This window comes from Limulus polyphemus, unplaced genomic scaffold, assembly GCF_000517525.1.
Source record: "Limulus polyphemus unplaced genomic scaffold, Limulus_polyphemus-2.1.2 Scaffold43, whole genome shotgun sequence".
Lineage (NCBI taxonomy): Eukaryota > Metazoa > Arthropoda > Merostomata > Xiphosura > Limulidae > Limulus > Limulus polyphemus.
The window spans coordinates 1,123,373-1,148,833 of NW_013665653.1; the positions used below are offsets into that span (position 1 = coordinate 1,123,373).

A 25,461-nucleotide genomic window follows, 5' to 3' on the forward strand; every position below is an offset into this window, starting at 1 on the left:
CATTGTTATTAAAATGGAATACAAATACACTTAACGCTGTCAAACTGAGAAATGCATGTTATATTAAACATGTACATATGTAATGTGTATAATGAGATAGGTTCTGTAACCTTATATCAGTTCATATTAAACATTCAATATTTGGTTGGTCCTCCTCGTACTCTAATAACCTCCACAAGGCGAGTGGAATGCTATAGTAGCTGGCTTTGGGTCGTGGTTAGCAATTATCCGGCTTAGTTCTCAATGGGATTACAATCTGGAGACTTTGCTGGCTATGACAATCTTATAACGCCCTGCTGGTTGAGATGATCCTGTACAATATGCGCACTGTCAGCAGTGACATTGTCATTCTGGAACACATAGTTATTGCCAAACCTTGCCCTAGCATATTGCAGAAGTATTGCATCCATGTGATGCCTCTAGGATGCGCTATTGACGCTTCCCTGGAGAATATGAAGAACAGTTTTCCACAATGATGAATAGCTGCCCAAACATGTACTGCACCTTCTACTGTGTATTCTCTATGGGAAAGACAGTCTTCCCTCATCTGTTCTCTACGCAAACGACGAACACGAATGTTACTATCAGCTTTAACAAGCCGGAAACAGGACTCATCTGAAACGATAACGTATCGCCAATGTCCTAATTGTAAGTTGGAAAGCTTCTTGCCCAAATAACATAACATGGTAACAACGGTGAATTCTGGTCAACACCAGCTTGTAGATAGCCCTTCTTGCAAAACAACCTTGTTTGGTCCTATTCATTGTTCTTCTGGAAACCCTGGAATGAATGTGTTCATGCCCTTCCTGTCGTAAGGTGTTGCAAGACTTATTTAGACCTTGACGTGTTAACCTAATAAAAACACGGCCATTTCGGGCAGTAGTTTTTCGGCGTCTACCAGTATACTTTCCTGTAGTCCGATGACGTTTCAGGATTCTCGATACAGTACATTGGGGTACCCTACTGTTCTGGCAATGCCTGTTTGCTTCATCCCATTTCTGTACAGTCGAACAGTTTGACGCCCTATAATTTATGTCATGTGATGAGTCATGACTCTATACCAAGTACAGATAAATTATCTGAACAAAGTGTTGATTTCTTTCGAAAATATTATACCAAAAGCACACCCTTTTATAAAAAAAACTTACACAGACCAGAATAACAATTCGTACATGTTTGTCTGATCATATGCTACCTTCTCTATAATTACTCCATGCATGTAAACAATAACATCAGTGTAAAAGTGTGCGCAGAAATTTTGGCCAAGACTGTATTTTGAAAGTAAGTTTCTTTTTGTAACTAATTGATAATTGGTATAATTCCAGTTTTGTACTTTTTAGAAGAATTCTTGCCCATTTTAGTTTCTTCCCAATATCCACGTTTTCATAATTCACACATACAACTGTGTGTGTATCAATAAACTGAAATATGTAAATAACAAGGCATTTTGCAAACATTACCTTCACCACGTAAAATTACAAAAATAAATCTAAGTATACTAAAAAATAATAATTAATTTATACCTGTATATGGTAAACGGGAAGGACTTTTAGCAGGTATTATATCTGGTCCTTTGTCATCAAGCTCAGTAATGTCATCCATGTCTTTCTTCAGAGGGGCCCCAGGTCTAAGTGTAATAGCATATTGAAAAGCTTTAGCTTTATAAGGACAAGTTATCAAATTAGCGATTCTCAAGTTTAATAATTATGTTTGTAAAAAAGTGATGAAAAATATTTGATTAAATTTCTGAAAGGATAACAATACAGGGTGGTGAAAGATATTAACATGAATGTAGATAAAATGAACTCTGACCTTTAACCTTTAATAATTTCTCACCCAGAAAAGAAAGCATAGATTTCTAATATATTATCTAACTTACTTAGAAATTAATTATCTTAAACTGTCTACATAAATCAGAACTATAATAAATCCAGCATAAATAGTGTGTCTAGTTTAATATACCAGTCTAGCTAGGAGTATGCAATATCATAAAACAAATATTTATAATGATGAAAAATTTATCAATTGATTCATCAATTATTTATTCTTGCTGATATCCATATTTTCAGCCTTAATCCCAATTATACGCAAGTTTTACAATCTTAAGCTTCCAAGTTTAAGTTTTATCAGTTATTCGATAAAAATATTTCAATGAACCACAAATATCTATTATTTTTGTTCCCTTTTTTTGGTGGCATACCCATGTTTCCTATAACGTTTCTTTGCATTTCCAAGCCTTTATAAATAATAAAATTATTTGTTTCGCATTTTATAAATATTTCGTTAGATATTTTTTTCCGTCTTAATTTTTATTTGTATTAATATTGTTTCTTTAGTTTTATTCCCTCCTTCCTTTACATCAAAAATCACTGTCATAGTTGCCAACAACCATAACAACAACAACACACACTTAGGTGTTATAGCAATATACGTGATATTTGACGAATACTAGTCCACCTTTTAAAATGGATTAGATTTTCAAGCCACTATCTTTGCGGTTTAACAAACTGTACAAGTCTACATGCTTTTCAAGTATCATAGACAAGTTTATATATATATATCAACACATGGAATCAACATGAAAATTTGAGCAAATTTCTACTCATATACAATTTGATGATTAAACTATTTGTTCTATTAAAAGTGTGCAAGTAACGCGAAAATTTGGATTCATGAGTGAGTGAACATTTAAAGCTACCTTCGACGTTTTTGTTTCAATATCGTTAGAATTAACTTTAAATAGATTTGTTAATATTATTATTAAGTAATGTGTAGTGCTTTACAAAAGGGTAAAATAATTTGATGAATAATATCACTCGAAGAGTTTCAATAAAAGGTACTATGTTGCTGAAAGTCTCGAGACGACGTTTTCGGTCACGTTTATTGAATTGTTTAAGTGAGAAGCAAACTCAAAAGACGCCCATCGTAGTTGCACGTTTCTATTCTTCGTAAAGCAAAGTTTGTTCCAGCGCAAAATTACACAAAGGCTGACTGTGCACATTCATCCATAATTTCAAACGATGGACTAGAAGAAAATCAAGCTAGTCAACATCACCCACCGCCAACACTTGGGATACTCTTGTCTGGCTGAATAGTGAGATTTGACCGCCACTCTTGATATGTTTTTACTTCAAAAGGTCGCAAACTTTGAACCCTCTGGTTCATAGTACATGCACGCTAACCACTACTCTGCGCCAAACCCTTATACAAAAAAAAAGTTTAAACCCTAGCACTATGTTTCATCGTCGCTATGGATGACTCACGAAGAACCTAACCCCCCAATAAAAAAGACGATTGTTTTGTCGCTCAGAGGTAACCAATCTAATTATTATGTACACATTTAGCAGTTTCACTGGAAAGGAATTTTTCTATTTTTTTTACTATGTTAGGAACATATCTTATTTAGTATTTTGTGTAGCACCGTTTCTAAATATATATATATATAAGCGTGAAAACAATTAGGCTTCTAATAACACATCTTTTATAATATTAACAATATTAAAGTATTCCTCATGACGTTTCTTACGCTAGGGGGGTATAGCAATTGGAAAATAAGCTTAACAACAGTGTTTAGAAGTCGAATAATACAATTTAACACTACTGATTTGTTAAATACTTTAGATGTACAAGATAATACATCTTCTGCTACAAGAATGAGTTAATGAATGAAAGTAGATAAAGGTTGTATTCCTAGTATACTTAAATACTTGCTTTATTATAACTAGTTATGATCAGTTGTTTCAAATAACCTTCAAATGTTCTGATTGGTATAGTCTATCGATTTAAAAAATGTGAGGGCTTCATTGGTTAGAAACTTATCTTACTAATGACGAAGATTAAAGTTTCAGCGGACGATCGGTAAGTTCATGAGATAGACTGTCTTAACATACTTTTAAATGCTGACATTGTAGACTAGATCAATCAAAGAAAAAAGCGACTCTAAAAAGATAATTTACATTTAAAAAAATGTCACTTCACAAGTAAGCGACAGAAGAAGGAAACTGAAAGAGAGTTAGTTAATTATGCCATTAGCTACAAAAAATCGAAAGTCATCAGATTTGACAGACAAAACTTAAAAGTAGAGAATTTTGCGGTTTAGATTATGTGATATATATTTCATTATCATCAGCCGTGATGAGTATTAGCTGATATAATAAGAAAAAAAAACGTATTTTAATCTGTCACTTTGCGTTAAGATGTAAATATCAACACGATGCTACTTTTAAATGTACACTCAATGGATGATTATACCTAATGTTACCACGGCAACAATGTTCATCATCTATTCACTGCGTCAACGTTCTTCTTCTTTCTCATTGCCAGTGATATTGATCATACTTGTAGAAACATTAGATCCAACATTTAAAAAAGAACGATTTGGTGGTAAACACGTGTCATCTGAGGCATCTCTCAGCTGAATGTTAGTGCATACTGCTCTGTTGAAATGCTGAGCTTATAAATACAGAATATATCCATTAGCATATTCATTTGGGAAAGATGAATATGTTTTAAGGTATTCACGACTGTTGGAACATAACAAATAACTACGTACAATGGTACATAATACACTATCTCGTGTCCTAAGAATCATTAAAATGTTTACAAGTATCATTTGTTTTGTATATAAGCTAACACGATCACCTTTTATATGTTTAAGTCTCCTTGATTAACTCCTTTTTAACATCTGAAGCGTATGTACTTCTCCAAGCCGCTATAGGCTCTCTGTTCTTGTCTGTAAGAAGCAAATTTTTCTGGATCTATATAACTGAAGTATCATTAAACCCTGGGAAAGACCATCTGGAAATTCATGAGCCATCAAATGATGGACGTGACATATTCCATCAAGTCACGATGTTCTCCAGCGATCTTCCCTGACAGCATTACACCTGCGCGTTCTGCAGTTAACTAAACGCGTTTGTACTATCTACAGTTACGATACTGTCCTCTGAAGCACTCATCTCCTGGTTCAACAAGAGTAACCAACTGGAAGAATTTATTCCTTTCTGACGATTTTCTTACTTCAACTCTTTCTAGTGGTCACCAGGTAGCATTTCTGAATATCTGTTGGCTTATGAAAGAGTAAGTTTCGAGTTTGTTAATTATAGATAAATAGACTACGTTCTTATCTGTGAGTATTAGTACATGATTTAAGAAACAATAAAAATTGTAGGGTTTAGTTTTCAGTACTAATCACACCAGAATCGCTACGTATTTACATGTTAGTCCCCAATTAAAAAATAATAGTCAAGATTCTAAGATTTAGCTATTTTGGTTAATCACACCTTATTCAGGTTAATTACGTATTTACAAATAATTATTGGTCCTTGATTTTTAAAAATTAAAGACTGTGCTATTCATTATTTGGTGCTAATCAAGCTTTATTCAAAATCACCACATGCTTATATTCTGCTCCTTTGTTCTGGCCTTGAACGGCACGAGTTAACTTTTGACGTAGTAAACATTGGAATAAGCTATGTCTGCACTGAAAATGATCAGTTATAAGTAAGGAAACAAATTTAATGTTGAACGTTTAATTTTTACAGTTTCTTCAGTGATTCGGCTCTTCTTTAGGATCACATATCATACATTTAATGCTCAAAATCATTTTTATAGCAAGAGGTTTAGTCAGATACTTGATCAAAACTCTTAAGTTGTATTTCATTAGCATGCACATTAAACTTTAAAAAGACGAATACTAAAATATTAAGTAAAGGTATATACTATCGTAAGCGATATAACCGTCTATCCCACAAGACATTAAGGAAACAGGTGATTGTGTGAAGATTCCAGGGTCTTTGTACACTCCGTAAACACAGCGCGTAATAATTGCCCAATAACAGCTATAGTTGACGATTTACATCGGAGCTGAAATATAAAATCTTACAGAGGCACACACATGTTTCAGCTTAAAAGTACAAGAAGGCACTTGGATTACGTTAACAGCTCTGGGCGTGGTCTAGTAGTTAATGTGTCGGACTATGAATTTAGTCGCGTTTTTTTACAGTAAAATCATGCTCGCACCTTGTGGTCCTGAATCCGTTATAAAAGAAGCGATCAAATCCTGCTGTTAACTATACCTTCCTCCCAGTCTACCAGCGCAGATAGTTTGCGTGAAAATCCGAAACAAACAATTTCGCACACGTAAAAACTGAAGAAAAAAATGCCCAACCCTCTTAAATCTTCTTCACGTTACTTACTTTTCTGCTCCAGAACTGCTTCTTCCTTGTTCTGTTGAAAAGAAAATGGTAAATAAAATTTTGGTTTCAGTACATGTTTAAAATCTTCACTTCTTTCCAATCATTAACAACGCACCCATGTTATAAAACCGTTGGTTTTCAAATATTAAAACGCAGGTTAACATAAATTCCAGGTTAACTGAACGGTGAATCAAGTCAATATACATGGTTTCAACAAATTATATATATATGTTTTGGAAACTTTATACACTTCAAAGGGATAAACAGCATCTTGGCAAGGAGATAACCCCACAACTTATTAAAGTGCTAGATCGTAATTTGACTGAGGTAATCCGTAAACCCACGATATGAACATACTCAGTTTACCACACGTGACTGTGAGGAGATTTCAAGGTCTTGAAGGAAACAATACGGGAATATTTGTATATTTTCAGAGCATTAGTTGTGGGAACGTATTCAAAAAGTAATTTTTCAACTAAATGATTAATTTAAAGGGGTAAACATTTGTCTTTTGATATGAATTGGTAAATTAATCTATGTCTAAAATATAATAATAATCCAAAAGACTTTAATTATTAAATTAAAAACTTTGAAACTAAAGATTTATTAGAATTCTCAACATCAAAAGGGAATAAGTGGATAGACGTATTAAAATAACCCACCTTTCGTTCTTCGTTTTCTCTTAGAACGGATAAATATAACCAACACTAATGTGACGATGACCAGAACGACCACAATAGCGATCAGAATTGCTAGAAATGGGCGAATTATAATCATTGCCTGACCACTTCCTAGAAAACAGAAGTTATAAACGTACAAAAAATATATTTTTTTAACATTACATACAGTATATTCCTTTTCAACTATATTTTATGCCATTTGGAAGAAGGATAAGCTCCCGTTCTTGTTCCTAATTGCATTATTTTTTACAGAAAGAGAGACAACCAAACTCAAACAGAATTATAGATCTAACTTTCGTGATAAAACTTATGCTAGACTGCAGATATTTTTTTTTCATATTTTCCCTAATTTTTTATCTTTATAATAAATGTTTAAAAGCTAAATGTTTCAGTACAGTATGAAAAAATTAGGAATTAATAACGCGTCAAAGAAATTATGGCTACAAACGCCGAGTGTTGGATTAAAAATAAATAATATAAATAGTTCTTGAATAACTGATAAGAGTAGAAATTGTTAATGAACAAATATACGTATGTTTATATATATATATATTTATACTTTTTAGATCCAATACACTTCAACCTGCACTTCAACATTACTTAAGAAACACAGGTATCATGACAACATTTTCATATGTAACTTGACTTAACTGTCTTCTTTATTTGTCTGTAGCTTCAGATACATGAAGAAGAACATTGTTAAAATGGTACCTGTTTCACAATTGTAACTTTACTTTGTAACTTATTCTTTGTAACCAAATTAATGTTGCATCTTAATTCTCTTATAACTATTCCACTGATGTACGTTATTTCTGTTATCCAGCTCAAGACGTGTGTTGTATACAGCCTTTTGTTATGCCTTATTTGCCTGTTACAACTATCATGCTTTTATTCTTTGTTTTTGACGTCATGTGTTTGCATCGTGTTGTATTATTACACCCTAATGTTTTTATTTTATGTATACATCCAGTATTACTTATTAAACTTCAGTACATTGTAGTCCCAGAGGTTAGACACCGTTATACCTCTTTCTCAGTGTGCAAGGTTTATAGATTATAACTGTCTAAAGAAACCAGGTATCCTATACTCTTATATAAATCTATTTGGATACTTTCCACAATTCGATCTTATATTGGGACACCGTAAATCTTAATTTCCCTGTTTCCGCAATTACACCTTGCAGCAATATATAGGTATTTCATTTAATATAAGTACTTATATGTTGTTAATGAGTAAATATGTAGTATTTTTGACGATCTGATGTTTTGCTCTAAATTTGAAAAATACAAAATAATAATTTTTTAATGATAAAATGGTTTGCAGAGTTACACTCTCCTATACGTCCCTCTTCATCTTTCTAGAAATAGGTTTTTGCTTTTAATTTTTTGTATATTGCTACTTCATAATATGAATTAAATTTAAGCTTGAGTTAAAAACATGTTTATTTCAATAAAGTCTTCGTTTTTATATTGAGTCTGACATGATTATAAAACAGAAATAAACTTTTTATGGGAGATGATCTACTTATACGTTCAAAAAATGTACACTAAAAAATAAAAATAGATGTGTATTTTTTGTACTTAAAAGTCAGCATCTACACAACAAGCTCATGTTTGCAGTAGTTTTAACTATACGGATAATATTTCAGTGATAAAACATCGTTCAACGTTGTCTGCTGCCTAATACAATAACATATCCATTCAATGGTTATCATTTTCAGTTTCATCCAGTGTCTTGTCTTATTAAGATATCTCTTCATCTAAACATGTCTCTCTTGAATATGTATTTCAATATCACTAATTATAAAAACTATGTCCATACTATATGGTCTATTGTCTAATACAATCCCTTTTATATCCAACCGAGGGGCCTGTTTTGAAAAGGGCCAATCCTGATTAAAAGAATGGCTATTTTCAGACCCCAATACGCTTTTAAAAGCTGATTTCAAAAAGGAAAAAAATTTGCATCAGTTGCCATAGAAGATAAAGGTGCTTCTAAATATCCGAAACTAGAAGAAATGCAAAAAATCAAGTACATCATTCAATACATCACTCTTCCAATTCTTAGCTTCATTATGGGTCATATGCAGACACCCTATCGTATGTATCTACGGTTACAAGAATACTGTTTCACTGAAGTAGATAGAAAGGTATTCCAGGAAGCAATCCTTTCCATGAGGTGCAACCATGAAGAAGCTAACACCAGAATGGTGTGTCATGTAAATGAAATTACCAAGGAGAATCCAAGTGTCTGAGTCAGCGTGAGGAGTAACAATACACGTATTTCACAGCTGATTGGTCGCTTCAACCCTGCCCTATTAGATGCACTCCCTGGTTTTCACTAGCTTAGATTACACAAGTTTCTTTAGAACCCAAAGGTAGGCTAGAGCTCCTGGTCCTAATGATGAAAGTAAATACCCAAAGAATGTTTCTCAGAGATTGGGCACCATAATTTCATTCATCTAGATGTCGTCTCTGGCTTTGAAACATTTGTATATGCCTTGTCTTGAAAGGTCAAAATCACCCACGTTGTTGACGCCAGGTATGCCAAGTTCCAACAAAGTTATGCACAAAAAGTGTGAAATCGCTAATATATGCTATATATATGTATAAATAAACAGCATATACGTACTTATATTAAATTAAATACCTGTATACGGATATTTTTTACTCTGTACAAACAACCCTAAAATATTTTGCACTCAGTAACATGAATAAATGTTTCTTTACTCTAGGACTTCTATGTGCATACATCTTGCTAAATCCATACCAGCCTGCAGTAACTTTCTTTCAGTATTCTGCTGCATTTAGTTTGTTTGAAGTAACCTTGCATTATTTTATTTATGTAAATTAGTATCTCTGTCAAATTCTGGTGTGTTAAGTCTGTTATCTTCTTTAGGTATTGTGTTGAATCTAACTTATTGCGATATCCTAATTCTATTATCTTTTGCATTGAGTCTGCATTGCCCAGCACCTTAATTATCTACCTTATACATGTAACTATTGTAATTATAAAAATGTCATACCTTTTTTCTGTATGAATTCTGTTGTATAATATTTACTCTTACGAATATATGTATAAAATTAGACATAGCGTCAATTGATATGTTCATGTTTCGTCTCTCTTCTCTTTATGACAGAAACTTATGAGCTCGAGTCTGTCAAAAATATTCCATTTTATATTCTGAACTTTCTTATGAAAATGAAGATATTCAATATAATTCTATGTCATTCTAGTGATAGCGATTTAACTTATATTTCAGTTTAAACATATAGATTCGCAAGATTGTTTGTTTGTTGTCGTCGGTTTTTGTAAATTGATGGGTTTTTTTACGCTAATAAGAGCATATACCACTCTAACCTTTTCGAGTTAATTTTTCTGCGAGACGCAACGTAGAAGCTGACATAATCACAGGATAACTCCTGCCTTGTGCATTTGTGGCGTAGAGATGAAGGCGCAGAGCAGTTCCAGATGGAAGTTCATCTACTAGAAACAGTGATGTTTTTGATGAGATGTTGGCTAAGAGAGCGTTGCTGTTTACAGCATAAACCTCCAGTACAAAGCGCTGCATAATGCCACCATCATAGCCTTCAAGGCAATGCACAGAGATTAACTCTTCTGTTTGATTCAGCAAAGTGCAGTTGTAAAGAGGATCAGGATGGCCTAGAGAAAGAAAATAAAAGTAGAGACTTAAACGTAATGCTTCTGTCATATCGAAACTAAACTAATTCATATCTGTCAAAACAATGTATAAAATATATATGGTCATCTTACTGCTTCTTAGAATGGGTGCATTTTCTTTTAATTGCATTGATTTCCTGAGATGCAAAAGGTTTATCATACGAATCTACTAACTGATAATTTAAAATGAAGTCTTCAGGAAAATTTGGATCAACCAATTTTGAAAAAATATATAATTTTTTTTATTACTTCCAATAATGAAATATTTAGAGGTGCGTCATAACCATCTAGGTTTGTCTAAGAATGTTATAAAAAAATACGTGCAACACATAATCCTAAGACAAAACAGAAATAACAGGGTATGGATGTTTGCGTTCACAAATCGTCCGTAATTTTGGAATGTTAGAATAAAATGGAAGCATCTAGTCAACAGTACCCATCTCCAATCCTTGGTAAATATTATATGACCGAATAGTGGGATTTGACCGTCACTCTTATAGCGAGCTCACAGCCCCAAAGTCCAGAAGAAGGTTTTATAGCAACGGCTACGAAACATGAATAGTCGGCTACCTACGCCTGAATCCCGCCTAGAGGAAAGCTCAATAAAATGTTTCTACGTTTTTCTAACCTAAACTCGTTCGGACGAAGTTCCATTATAATATCGGGTTTCGTCCGCGAAGAACAAGCTTTTGTTGTTACGCAGAGGGTTTAAATAAGCAAACCAACAAATCATGTGACAATCACAGCCGACTTAAAATGTAGTGTAACGGAATGTATCACAACTACTTTTTTCCATTGTTTAGGTTTTCGTGGGTAGTGTGATGCCACTAAAAATTGAGGACCACTTACAGAAAGAGTATGCAGAATATCCATACACTCAAATCGTAGAGATGTATCAAGATCAGGGATTTAAAATTTCTAAAATGTGGATATCCCTTGTATAGAATGACATTGGAAAACAAAGTAAAAGGATCAACTTGAAAAGCCATGACATCGAGAAAGAGTCCTGGAGCAAGTCGTGGCTATGGTAATAAAGTGCGGCGTCTTGTAATAGATGATAATCTGCGAACACAAAGATAAACAGGAAAAGCTGACCATGCGTCCCAGGAAATGTACGCAACATAATGAAGAAAGTTTCCGTCTGATAATACCACATAAGCAACATGTGTATATGTTTCAACAATGTGATCGCACAGAGATTCATAGGCGTTGTAAATGATGACTTGACTGGTATCTTTTGTATGAAATAGCATACAAAAACTATTGCATTCTCCAGCTGCGGCGACTGAACAGCAGTTGCTTGTTATTAAGCACAAAGCTCTATAAAGGGCTATATGTGCTCTGCCCAACACGGGTATAGAAACCCGGTTTCTAGCAGTGTGTCACTAAGGGCGGGCGACTGAGCAGACATGTTGGGGAAGAAACATATGTACATGTAGCTTATGCGGCATTATCAGACGGGAAACATAGCTAATGAGAAGCATGCAGGGAGGAGTAGTATGCTTTGAGCTTTACAGCTTTATGATAGATCATTTTGCAAAGAAAACTATACTGCAGGGTTATTATGAAGGTTCTCAGTCATCAGACATAGCGGGATCGAACGTGGTTATATGGACTGTAATGACGTGGCGAGTCTCCAAAATCGCGCAAATATAAGGTACACAACCTATGCAGTCTAGCACGAGTAAGCTGGAATTTTATACTTTGCTCAAAAATCATTAAGGATAATATCTAATTTAATTTCTGGAACACATATTGTTGTAACAGATTACTTTTTGTTTTTCTGTAAGCCTTTTAATCGTGTAGCTCTCAGAAAACCTGCAAAAATCATGACGGATTTCCATTATGTCATGTAGGATTAGTTTCACTCAGTAATATTCAATCAGAAATTATGTAACACAACATTACATGTTATAGCCCAAATTTAACCACAAAGCTATATTATATAAGTCATTTATTGTAGTCATGCTTTGCCAATCTTGAAAAGGCGTTCACACAATAACATTTGTTATCGTGACAATATGATTTATATATATATATAGTGTTGTGTCCAAGCCAGTCTGGTGAGTTTTGTAGTGAGCGAAATTCGTTGTTGGTAACAGATATGGCGGACAAAGTGTGGTAGAACTGTAACGTGTTGTATCGTTAAGCAGGCTTTTTTGAATTACTTGGTGAAATTAATGCCAATTCCAGTTATTAACAACAGCGGATTTACTCAGTTCTTAAATAATGCTTGCTCTAAGCTAAGCTTATCTGTAGGCCTAACTTCAAAGATAACAATTCACAAAACGTTTAACAGAAAACTGAAACTAATGAACGCCTAAATCGTACGTAAACTTACTAATTCGATCACTGAAGAACAGACAAAATAATCCCCACAGTCAAACTCGAACTGAATCACAGACATAATGATTCTCGCTGTTTAACTGGCACTAAACTAACTTAATCATTGATGACTCATTAACTTCACTTTGATTTTCCTGTCTGTATTATACTTTTGTTTTAAATACTGTATGAAATTACACAATGGCCTTAACTTTCATAAACTTTCTAGATATATCATATGATCATCATGATTAGCTCCCTCTAGTAAAATAAATATATAAATTAAAATATTGAAAATATAGCCTAGAAAACTGTAACTTCCTGGATTGAACAATTTTAATACATAAATAAAACGGTACACCATATTGTACATTCATAAAGTTGTTTTTGGTGTATTTCCTCTTCTAGCGTTAAGGTATGCTGATGAAATGAGTTATTGTCACTCATCGTCACATGCTGTCCTATTTTTGGGGTGGTTCTTCCTAAGAAGGTGGTCTCGACAGGAACCGTGGGATCTTCAGCAATTTGACTTTCTGCTAGTAATTTCTTCTCTGAAATTACACAGCTCGCTGTTCTCCCATTGAAGAACTTCAAAAAACAATCTCGATAAATGACCTTTGGCTAGGACTGCCTATCCTTTTAGATTCTGTAAACCACATCATTGATTATTTTCAGTACAACATATAGTCCTTCCAGACACCTACTTAACATTAGATTTTATTCTTTATTGAGATGAGAATTCAAGCATATCATGTCACCTCGATGAAATCTAGTGTTAACATAATCGTGACTTTTCTATTTATCAGTAGCTGATATAAGTATTTCCCAAGTAAATTCATCTTTATTCTTCAGATCCAATAGAGCTCTTCTAACCACCAATCCCTCAAGATGTGCCAGAATGCTTGGTTCCATTATGTTACAGTCCCTAGATGACGATTTATTCCTGATGACTTCTGCTATGGGTATTTCACTTATTGGTGGTACAATGATCACCATCCCTTTTGTCACTGGATGTTTAACCTCTGGTTAGTAATTACACAGGGATTTTATGGTCATAAACTGAGAAGCTATTTGAATCTAGCCCAACCTCGCATCGATGTCTTACCTCTTGATCTTCTTTTCATTTCCTATATATTTCTTTGTGGTCTTATTTTATTTTTCTGTCTTCTTGTTATTTTCTAGCTTATTATTCTTAGCAACTGTATCTTTTCCCTTGATCTTCATTAGTTTTCTATTTCGTTTTTTTTTTAGTTTTCTGTTTCTTTCTTCTTGTTCTTATTTCAATTCTCTGTCTGTTTCTTTTTGAAGTTTTTCGTCTGTTTCACCATCTCTACTAAAGTTTCTTTCTCGCTTCGTAATGGGTTGTCATCCTTAAACTTTGACAAAGTTCTGTTTTATTTTCACCAAAATAATCCCATTTCTGACACCAGTGTTGTAATGTGTTCTATCTTTGGGAGGGTGGTTTTAATTAACTAGGAAAAATAAGTCCAGTCTACCTAATAATGACGAATTAATTTATTTCATCAATGACGTATGCTACAAGCTACGTTTATCTATAGTCCTAACTTCAAATACAACAGTTCAAATATCCATTTAACATAACTTATAAAAACCTAAGGAACACCTAACTAACAAATAAACTTACTAACTTGATCACTCAGAAATAGATGCACTAACTCCTACTGTAAAGCTTTACTTGAATTACAGACGTAATAATTCTCATGTATAACCGGCATTGAACTAACTCAGTTACTGATTATTCATTAACTTCACATTGATTCTCATGCTTATATCGTACCGTCGTTTCAAAATACTGCACGAAATTTGTAGATTCTATGAACACTTTAATTTTCTGGTACTTTCTAATTGTGTTGCATCATCATCATCATGTTTTGCGCCCTATAACAAAACAAATATCTAAATAATATGTTAAAATTATAGTTTACAACAATACTAATATACACTCTTCTTCTTGAAAAAAACCCTAAGGGACTGTATAAGGAATGCAGTGTTAAAAATCTTAAAGGTTCACAAATATATTCAGTGTGTTGTGAATCCAAGTACTGATTAGACTAGCTTTTTGTCCAAGTAGATAAAATATCAGAAAGGGTGTTTTTAGATATGTACCTAGTTGCTTTTACTTTGGAATATATCCCACTGCTATAAATTGAAGATGTCGCAAATATATTGACTGCGTGTATGAAAATGATAAATTGTGTAGTAACATAACTTAATTTAAGCTTTTTAATTAAAAAAAACTGTTCTGACTCCTGCTATACGAGCTCAATGAGTACTGGTGAAAATTATTACAAATCACAAATTTCCTAGTTTTAATTGGGTCTCCTACGATCGCAAATAAAATAAATTTTAAATATAATATTTTCATTTACAGCTTCTGACTAGTTGATAATATAGGCTTCTAGGTTTAGAGCTGAAAATCTGAAATCCATAATACATTTTGTTATGAGTTTATGGTTACTAGAAAAAAAATTATAGTAATTCTTATTATGCGCCAACAGAATATCGTTGGGGGTACATACAGTTCCCTGAAACTAATTGTCATAGAAACAAAACTGACAATACATTTTGACTTTACAACATACGTGGAAACTTTTGGGAATGTTTCTTTAAACGAAAATCAAGTCAGATTATTTCTGAGGTGTTGAACGATTCTTGAAAGATGATCTCTTGAGAATCTCCTCCCATACTATGTAGTTGTTACCACGCATCCATTATTAGGCTTTGCTAAACTCTAATGTTAACACTTTCAGAGCAGAGATAGTTACTATTTGAATTATCATTCAATTGTTACTGGCCTTGCTGTTTTTTAGATAATAACACAATATGTAGATAATGTTTGTCAGAGGAGTATTAAAGCATTTACGTTGGAAAAATAGAAGTAGGTACTTCATATTGGAAGCAACGGAACGTGTATGCATAGGCCCTCAATTCACAGTCTGACACATTAAATACTAGACCACACCCGGTCCATTTCATTCGGAAAGGTTAAGTTAATGATCTCCAGAAGCATAAAAATGCTACCATTTCAAATACAAATTGTTTTTTATATTTAATAGTTTTGCTACTGTACTAATCCGTCATGCATAAAGTCAACAAAATGCAATAGTTTACTCAGGGCCTGAAAATTCCAAAAGTTCTTATTTTTTTATAAGAATATTAAAATAATATTTTTAAACATGAAAGATCCATGCGACAATGCGTGTATGGTCTCTATATCTCTTTACAGTTACTATGTTTATGTGCAATCAAGTTATCATCATAAGAAAACCTTACTGGCGTTCAAGAAATAACTCAGACATTTAGACCCGCTTTATCATGCTCAAATGAAAGAACTGTAAGATATTTATTCTGAGCTTTTGTTACTTTTCTGGCACCAATTTATATAAAATAAAATGTCTAATTAAATGCGTTAGAGATTAAAACTTATATTAACTGTTACTGCTACAGTATTCGATATATTTGAAAGAGATGAGAAGACAGCAGTGGTGATCATTTACCCTGAATTTCCTGCTCGTGTTATTAAAAAAAATCCATAATTAAATTTGAGATGTTAAAAGATAGTTTCAAATATATTTGTTGGATAAACTGGGAAAATGTATCTATATTCGTCTAGTTTTTGAAGTTATATGCACAGGATTCCTTCCGTATGCAACTAATGTTTGTCTGCAGATAATTTGTAAAGTTTTGTTGTTAATTTCGTGTTTTTTTATATACATATATAGTACTTGCCTGCAGGAACTATATTAAAGACACAAGGTTCTCTTTGAATCCCTATGTTGTTTGTCCCCCAACAGAGAAGTTTTCCATAATCCTCATCCGATTCGGGACTATATGTTGCTCTACTGAGTGTCCGGTCAACAGAATACATGATTTTGTCAGACCGTTTATACGAACTGTTGAAACGCCAGTGAAACGTGACATCATCAGGATCAGAATCCAATTCACACGAAACATCAATGGGTTCGTGTTTGGCTACTCCGTACGTGATCTTTTGTCCGGGCTTACAAAATGGAGCATCTAAAAATTATGAAGGAGAAATAAATGCGAAAATGCTTTTACATTCTAACATGTTCGTTTCATACTTGTTAGAATTTAATTTCAAATGAAACTATTCAATTATAAATCTATGGTGAAATAAAATATTTAGTTTGGAATATTTTTACTACAAACTACAAATAAGCTTTGCACTAGTGGTTTTATATGTTTTTGTCTTATACTGATACTTATACTTCAAAAGATAACTTAATCTAGATGATTTACATATTTCTAAAGATCTGTGAAGGTTACAAAAAGGAAACGTACACTTAATCTTCAGAAATATCTCATTACTAATGCCAAGCCCTTGGTTATTACTGCCTGAACAAGTAAAGCGCCCTCTGAAGCTCCGCTGCACTTTCTGTAGCACCAGCGATTGGTTACTAATGATGATACCTGCTAATGTATTGGTTGAGAGATCCTGGCCTTCAAACTGCCAGCTTATTTCGTAGATCCAAGGGTTTGCCCGAACATTACATTCAAAGTAAACATCGTTTCCTTCTTGAATGTTCGTTACTTTCAGGTTGGTGCCAAGCTGAAGAGTAACTTGAGGTGGGTCTAAAAGAAATCACACCGTGATTTGTGAAACAGTCTTCTAAAATAAAGCTTTTAAACTGATCAAGATACCACTCTAGTAAATTTTCCAAGGGAAATACACCACTGCTAATAAAGGATCATAATCATAAATTTGTTTAGATTTTTCATTAAACTTGAATTTCGAAGAAATACTTTGATTTGTAATTTGGAACTAGTGTAGCTGAACTGTATGTATTTAAGTGTTAATATGAATTCCAATAACAAAATAAAATATAGACAAATGAACTAGGTTTTACATTGCACATCCAGTTTCCACCCATCTTCAACAGCACTTCCTGGAATCAACATATTTTCGGCACGACAAGAGAGATATTTTCCATTATCGTCTACAGATGGCGTGAAGGTAAGAATACTGCTGATAGCGCCGTTATGGAGTGCACTCTCTCGAGTGTTCTGCATTTGTTTACTTGCTTTCCACCACGTGATTTTTCCGGCAGGTCGCGATCCTTTAGCTTCACACGTCAGTTCCGTTTCCTTGTCAGCAACTAAAGGTTTCTGGAACGGTGTGATGACCACTTTTACTGGTTTCACTAATATGAAGAAAAGTAAACAATAAAGTTTCCATCAATAATGATTTCAACTTTATCATTCAAGCAAATTATAACTTCCCATATTCTTAACCTAATCGAACCGCCTATAAAATCGGATATATATAAAAAATATTAATAATCCAGACATAAACTTTACGATAATCGTTAATTAAAACAACGCCCAATGACCTACATCGCCTCCATTTTATAGTTACTTTGAAAATATTCACAGAGTGGTCACATTCTTCCAGATTACTTCTCTTGAGTTCTCTCTGGCCTTTCAAAGTTTCTAAACCTTCAGACGCACGTATGCTACACTGATATTTCAGTTTTTCCTAATTAAAACCAGTATAGTTTTTAACGTGACTATAAAAAGTAATAAAAACTGCAGAAAAATATTTTCAAATAAAGACATGTATTTTTTATTTATAAAAGAATGATTAATAATTAATATAGCTGAGTAGCATGGTCTGGGTGTGTATGCGAATACTGACATGAAAAGTGGAACAATTTCCCTGTTTTTTTTTACACCTTTTTTTTTTTTTAATTCTCTGATTTTTCCATATTACACAAGTTCGTGGCCACTCTAATCCAATGACAATTGTACAAAGAGCAAATGTATCTCTAGGATTTAAAAATATGCATACGATTAAGGTCAATAGTAATAGCATTTGATGCAGGTACTGTGATGTTGTTGTTAGACGCCTGGCAAGTCAGTACTGCCAGTAAGTCATGTCGGTGAAGTCTGTCAAGTTTCAACCGATTTTGAACTACGTCTCCAAGTTCAAACGTATAGCTATCATCCAAAAGAGCATAATCTCGCCACCAGGTCACAGATGGTCGAGGTTTTCCTGAAGAAAAATAAATAAAATAAATTTGCAAGCTGGTAAAAATAGGCTCCTTTGTTGTTTGTTTCTATTTTTTTATTATTTTAAGATTTTGTTAATATTTTAAATGAAGAGATTTAATTCAATTTAACTTGGAAATAAAAAATAAGTGAAACTGTTAATTTTTCGTGGAAAACAAAGCATTTGTATTATGATGTACACAAAATTAAATCACCTAAAAACTTATCGAATTAAGATAAAAAAAATCTACTTTTCTTTCTTACTTCAAAATTTAGGTACTTTGCTACTTATACTTAGTGTCACAACCGCAAAAACACTTTAGATTGACATTGAATAACCTAAGACTGACTACTGATAATGCAAAAAAAAAAAATTACAACGAAAATTAATTTCGCTAAACTTCCAAGACTTGACGATCTGTTTTTGGATCCTCAATTTGCACTGAATTTTCGATGTTTAGTAGTTAAAAAAAACAGGGTTACGTAATTACCCATCATATCCATGAATCGATTTCATTTTTCAAGGCTGCCTTTCCTCAAACATGGATATCATTTGTCAGTTTGCCAAAAGAGATGAAATTTTTATACTTTATATCCGTTTTTCAAGTCAACTCTTGCTACTCTTGATGTATATTAATAAAAAAACGTTATAACCGTATTTCTTGTAAGAGTGGAGATAAGACACTTAATACCGTTACTCGATGTAAATTTTCATGCAGTAGCTGAGCCTATTAAACTACTCGTGAAAGCTTGTACTGCCGCGCTATAGATGGTGTTGGTGTTGTTTTTACAACGCAAAGCTACACAATTAACTATCTCCGCTCTGTCCACAGGGAGAAATCGAATCCCGGATTTTAGTGCTTTAAGTCCATAAGCTTATGGCTGACTTACCAGAAGAATGTATCTTAGAACATTATAATTTTATTTTACATTAATTGCTCTTACTCTGACTTTTTGATTATAAGAATACCTCTTCTAATTTAATCTCTCTATAGTTTTTTTATTTTACATTTGTTATTGTCACGCAACTGGGCAGTTCCTTTGATTTCCTGTTCGTATTGTATTTACTGATTTCTTAGTTGTGATTGTCTTTTACCTAACTGCTGAAAACTAACATTTTTTAATTATGATTATCTGTGTTATTTATTTTCTAATAAAAATACTTCATCTCACTCTAGCTGTCATTCTGACATAACTGTTGTGTTATGCGCACGGGCTCTGAAGATGTGACACGAGATACAGTGATTATCAAAAGTGTTATTTGTAATCAGATGGTATTTTATTTCCATTTTATATAGATTAAACTTAATACCGTTTCTTCACAAGCATATGGATATAAACCTATCTTACAATGAAAGATCGCTTGCCACTATAAATATCTAAAAGAATGCTTCCCATACTAGATGTGCCAACTAGGAAAACAGACGTATAACGTTCGGTTGGATATTTGAAGGAGGCATTTTCTTCATGAGTGTTAATGCTGTTTCTGGTCCATCGCCAATTTTAACATCCCACACCAAGTAGAAGAAGGACAAGACATTCAATATTTAATCTAAATCTTCTTTACAGCAATTAATAAAAAACTGAGACAAAATCATAGTCACTTGGGTTTCGAAACTATATTTATTTGATTTTCCTAATGTATTGAATCTTTTCTTTTTTATTGCTTTTTAAACTAAGCTATCCACTAATAAACGTAAAGTATCTATGGTTAGTACTTAGCAGAGATATAGAGATGAAAAAGCCTTCATAGAAACCACGATGTAGAGATGAATTAGTCTCTATAGAAACTACGTAAGAAAGATATATTGGTCTACATAATTTGACAACATGTTGATTGTTTGATGATACACGTAGCTCTCGAACAGTCTAGGTTTGCATGCAGGGCTAGCTAACTTTTCAATAAGCTCATACCACGCGTCTGCAAAAAATACTCACCACCGCTAACCTGGCAGATTATCACGAGAGAGTCTCCTTCATTATAAGGTCCAACAAGCCCTTCAAGCTTTTGTCCCTGTTCATCTAGAATGATTGGTTCTCCAGGAGGAACTGTAGTAGAAATAAAGAAAACCTAAGATAAGAGAATAAACTTATGAAGAAAAATCTATAAAATGACGCATGAGGGCGTACAATATATATATTCCTTGTTAAAGCTTTTGATGAAGATATTGGCACAATATTTGTTTATGTACTAATTGGAACTTACTCTCATAAATTAATTTGGGGAGGTAGATTAAAGCTATCGGAATTCTTCATAAATACATTAGGTTAATTACATGTGTTTCTTATGATCTTTTATTTTTTCTGATAAATAATACTTATTCTGTGTTAGAGACTTGTACTTGTAATAAATTTATGGTTATTGAAAATATTTTGATGGAGCCCAAGATTTATTAACAATTTATACGTAATTGCAAACGTATTCTGTCGTTCAGGTACACACACATACAGAAAGAAAGTTACACAACACTCATTATATAGGGTGTTATGTTTTTCACATTGTAATTTTAACAAATAGTTTGCATCTTCTGATCGATTGGATCCATTCTTTTTAAAACGTATTCTTTTCGTGTACTAGATTGATTATAGTTAGAAAATGTATTACTTATTCACATAGTGTATTATCTAGTATGTAAATAATATTGAATTGAAATCCTATTTATATCCACAAACTGCCAAACTATTTTCTGAAGGAGTGAAAGTTAAGATTGAGTTGGGGATCCATTAATCCACGACTAATTGTTAGGATTTAGATTATTTAATCAACCAAAATAACTGTTTCTTGAGCGCTTGACAACTCTCATGTTATTAATAGAATTCAATAGGAATCTTGAGTTCAGTAAATTCCGGTTTCTCTTTTTATTTCTCTATAAAATTATGAACCAGATGGTTCAGCGATAAGCTTAAGCGCTAGAGTGGTATATACAGCGAAAGTAGCCCATTGTGCGACTATGAGCTTTTTTGTTTTCTAATTAAAACTCTACTACCAACGAAACTAATAAACAGACTCTGTGCTTTGCATGATAATCGACTATACTCAAGGGATCTGCTTAATACTCTGTTTGATAGTCATTAAAAGAAATCCAAGAGTTTTGTATCAGGAATTGAATGATATACTTAGTTAAAACACCTGCTAAGTACACAGGGTTGACCATTAGAATCCTTCATTGTTTCTGTTTTCACTTCATTATAGTTATAATTGTTTATTTTTACAATATTTCTACTAAAACTTACGTCGTCACATCTCTCAAAACTGCGATTTTTATCAAACTATTCTCTACTAATGAATGCAAAATTCTCTCAGAATTACTGTGCGTTAATTTATTCCAAAATAGTTAAATATAAATGAACTTAGAACATAAAATGTAAAACATGCATTTTAAACATTTCTGCAACTTTTACGATCATAGAGGTCTATTAAAGGGATTTTAGAATGAATAAACAAGGCGTTAATTAGCCTTTTCCTTACAAAGATTATGAAATCTCATTATTTCTTAGTCTAACTCATTACTCTGGACCCATCAGATCCAGGATATTTATGCAATGTGAAAAATGTGACGTTTAGGTTAACAGTAAAGTATGTCGTTACGATTACGTCAAGAATAAGCCATCACGTGATAATTACATGGGTAGTAAAGTTGTAAGACTAGAGGCATTACATCGAGTGCAGGTACTCTAGTTATAAGAACAGAAATAACGAGGAAACTTAGCACATTTTCTTTTTTCATTAGCTTAAAATGTGAACTGTTTAGTACGCCGAAATTTTCAAAATGAGTGCTTACAAGTTTTCACATATAGGCTGTCCGCTTTGAGAACTACTGATGTTATTTCATGTGCACTATTTTTGGACTTTCTTACGGGAGATGTTTTTGGAGACCTAGTTTGGATTTTGTATCTACTGTCTCAGGCTATATTGTTTTATTTCAATTGAGAAAAATAAAATAGGAATACGTCCTCCTTACTTTCACATGGGGCATTCACTGACGTATGTAGCGTCTACTCACCGAGAGTGTTGGTTTTATTGTTTTGTATATATATATATATATATACATATATATAGAAAATTCAAACCTCACTTCCTGTCAACTAGAATGACTAATAAATAATTATAACTGAACAATATAAGCGATTCTAGACGTTTTTAAATGTGATTTTTTTTAGTTGTTTATGAAAACGCTAATCACTTTTCAGCGTTAAATAGATGGAAAAGTGCTCGTTTTTAATTGTATTGATAAATCCAGTCAAAAGATGGCAGCACTTTGATAGATTAGGTACTTTCAATCACCTGCTTTCATTTAATTAGAATTTTCTCCTGTATTTCAATAATTGGACAAAAGTCCAAGCAAATGAAACCTATTTCATTCTCATCCTCAGTGAACATCGCAACAAAAACGCTGCTTTAGCTATTTTTGACGTTGTAGTAGGTGCTTGTGGGAAGCAAGGTACGAGCACACATAAACTACGGAATTCGTCCAAAAAGTAACATTTAGATATACATATAGATGAAAAAAGTAAAACTTTCATTTGTACAAAAACTATGGAAAATAACTCACAATAACTTAGAGCAAATATGATAGTTAGGGGTTTAGGCAATAAGTGCTTTTATGTGCAAATTTTGTTTCATTTAAAGTGTTAACTGTTATTCGTTTGTTTTTGCTGAAGGTATTTTGTTCAGTAGCTGACAGATGACGTTCCTAGTTAAAGAATAAAGAAAGTTATGAAAAACTAAGCACTTGAATCTGATGCGTTATCCCAAATATTATTCTGATATCAGTATATGTATCAGATATATTAGTCTCCATTACTATGAAATTCCTATCAGCGGTTAGCAGCTTTGGTATAACGTTCCAAGTGTTTTCATGAGCTTTTATCTTCTTCCTTTATTTGCCTCAAATTAATTTAGTCAGTATGTATATTTGTTTCTTTGATATTGAGTAAAAACTACGCGATGAAATGTCTGTCCTATGCCTACCAGGGGTATCGAATCGCGGTTTTAAACGTTAGCCTGCAGACATCCTTCTGAGCCATTAGGGGACAAAATAGTTTTTATATTACAATACAACAATGTGTTGCTTCTCTGAATATATATGTTTGTGTGTATGTGTGAAAGTCAGTATACTGTGTATATATCTAAACGTATATTAATATGTTTATGAATGTGTATGTTTGAAAGTTAATGTGAGTGTGTATGTATGCATATGTGGCTATATGTTTGTACTTCGAATCATTAATGAGGAGGTTTACATGATATTCCAGAATTATCAGATTATTTAATGTGGTATTCTATAAACTTTTCGGATATAATTTTTATTGTTTGAAATATAAACCGAACAAATAACCTTGCTAGGGGAAGTCATATAAAAGTAAATCAACAGCAGCTTAAAAATGCTTTACACAGTACAATCATCAAATTAAGAACTATTAACCTATGTTTCAGCTTAAATAAATAATAAAAAACTAAATAAATAAAACACGTGAGTCATTATCACGGGATTAATTTATGCAAGAAAATCTGCCTTCCCAAAACCCTGCAATTGATGACGTGATGGATTATAAAATATTCTAAGCTAATGAACATCATTTCACCAAACATTTATTAAACATAGAAACATAAACACAAGTTATAATCGTTAAAACTTTCCTGTACTACAACTATTCTCCCTCCTGAAGTAATTTGTCTAAAATATACATTTTAAAACAATGTGAGGTATTATATAGATATATACATATTTGGTAGCACCAACTCTCTACAACCATGATAAAAATCTCAATTTCGTTAAGAAATATTATGTCTAAGTTAACGTCATGTATTATAAGTTTTCTAATAAACGAATACTTTCTTATGATACTTGGGGAAAATGTGGAATACTATTTTTATTTTATTGAACAAAACCTATTAAGTGTATCGGAAAAATTAAAATCTGTGAGTAAGAAGAACACAATGATCATCATCATCCTGGCAATTGTTTGGGATAGAAAACCCGAAGTATTCGGAAATTAAATGAATTCCCCTTTGCACCGCTCGCGAAACGGATTATATGCCTGCCTTGCTTCTCGAGGTGAATAAAGAAAAAAAGATCAATCAACAGATCTAAAGAAAAGGGATCAAAGGGTCCAAAGCTAGAGAAAAATTGGGATCAATAGATCCACTGCCTAAAAATTGGTTGTAAGGGGAGGATGTAAATGAGAATACCCGAAGAAAAACCCACTTTCACTGGTCCAACGCTGATACAAGAAAATAATCAAATCAAAGGCAGCAATTTAGGAGTGAAATATTCCTCCAAAGATGTTCGGGGGTTTGGGTTCCTCTTCAGCTACCCTAGAAGTTTTTGAGCATAAATATTAGAATACGTACTATAAACTACTAGCAAAACCTTTCAGAATCAGACAGAGCCCAGAAGCAACAGACAAATCGATACAAATAGAGAACATTTGTTCTTCTAGCTAACATAATCATTTATTAGAAAGCTGCTGGCCCGGTATGGCCAGATGGTTAGGGCGCTCGACTCGCAATCTGAGGGTCGCGGGTTCGAATCCCCATCCCACCA

The 25,461-nt window shown here is 33.1% G+C and overlaps 1 protein-coding gene across 5 annotated transcripts in view; it reads right to left on the reverse strand.

The window, feature by feature from the left end:
• LOC106462136 (hemicentin-1-like) overlaps positions 1-25,461 on the reverse strand; it is a 302,286-nt gene that overhangs the window by 9,445 nt on the left and 267,380 nt on the right. For 3 of the 5 annotated variants that reach the window (XM_022389456.1, XM_022389468.1, XM_022389453.1), the window contains exons 3-11: positions 20,852-20,962; positions 18,714-18,917; positions 17,773-18,066; positions 17,207-17,497; positions 16,634-16,921; positions 10,238-10,540; positions 6,860-6,988; positions 6,198-6,228; positions 1,524-1,627 (exon numbers count right to left, since the gene is read on the reverse strand). In XM_022389456.1, the coding sequence (XP_022245164.1) occupies positions 1,524-1,627; positions 6,198-6,228; positions 6,860-6,988; positions 10,238-10,540; positions 16,634-16,921; positions 17,207-17,497; positions 17,773-18,066; positions 18,714-18,917; positions 20,852-20,962 (1,755 nt within the window). The remainder of the gene's footprint in view (positions 1-1,523; positions 1,628-6,197; positions 6,229-6,859; positions 6,989-10,237; positions 10,541-16,633; positions 16,922-17,206; positions 17,498-17,772; positions 18,067-18,713; positions 18,918-20,851; positions 20,963-25,461) is intronic. The other 2 variants (XM_022389460.1, XM_022389477.1) reach the window with 2 other exon arrangements.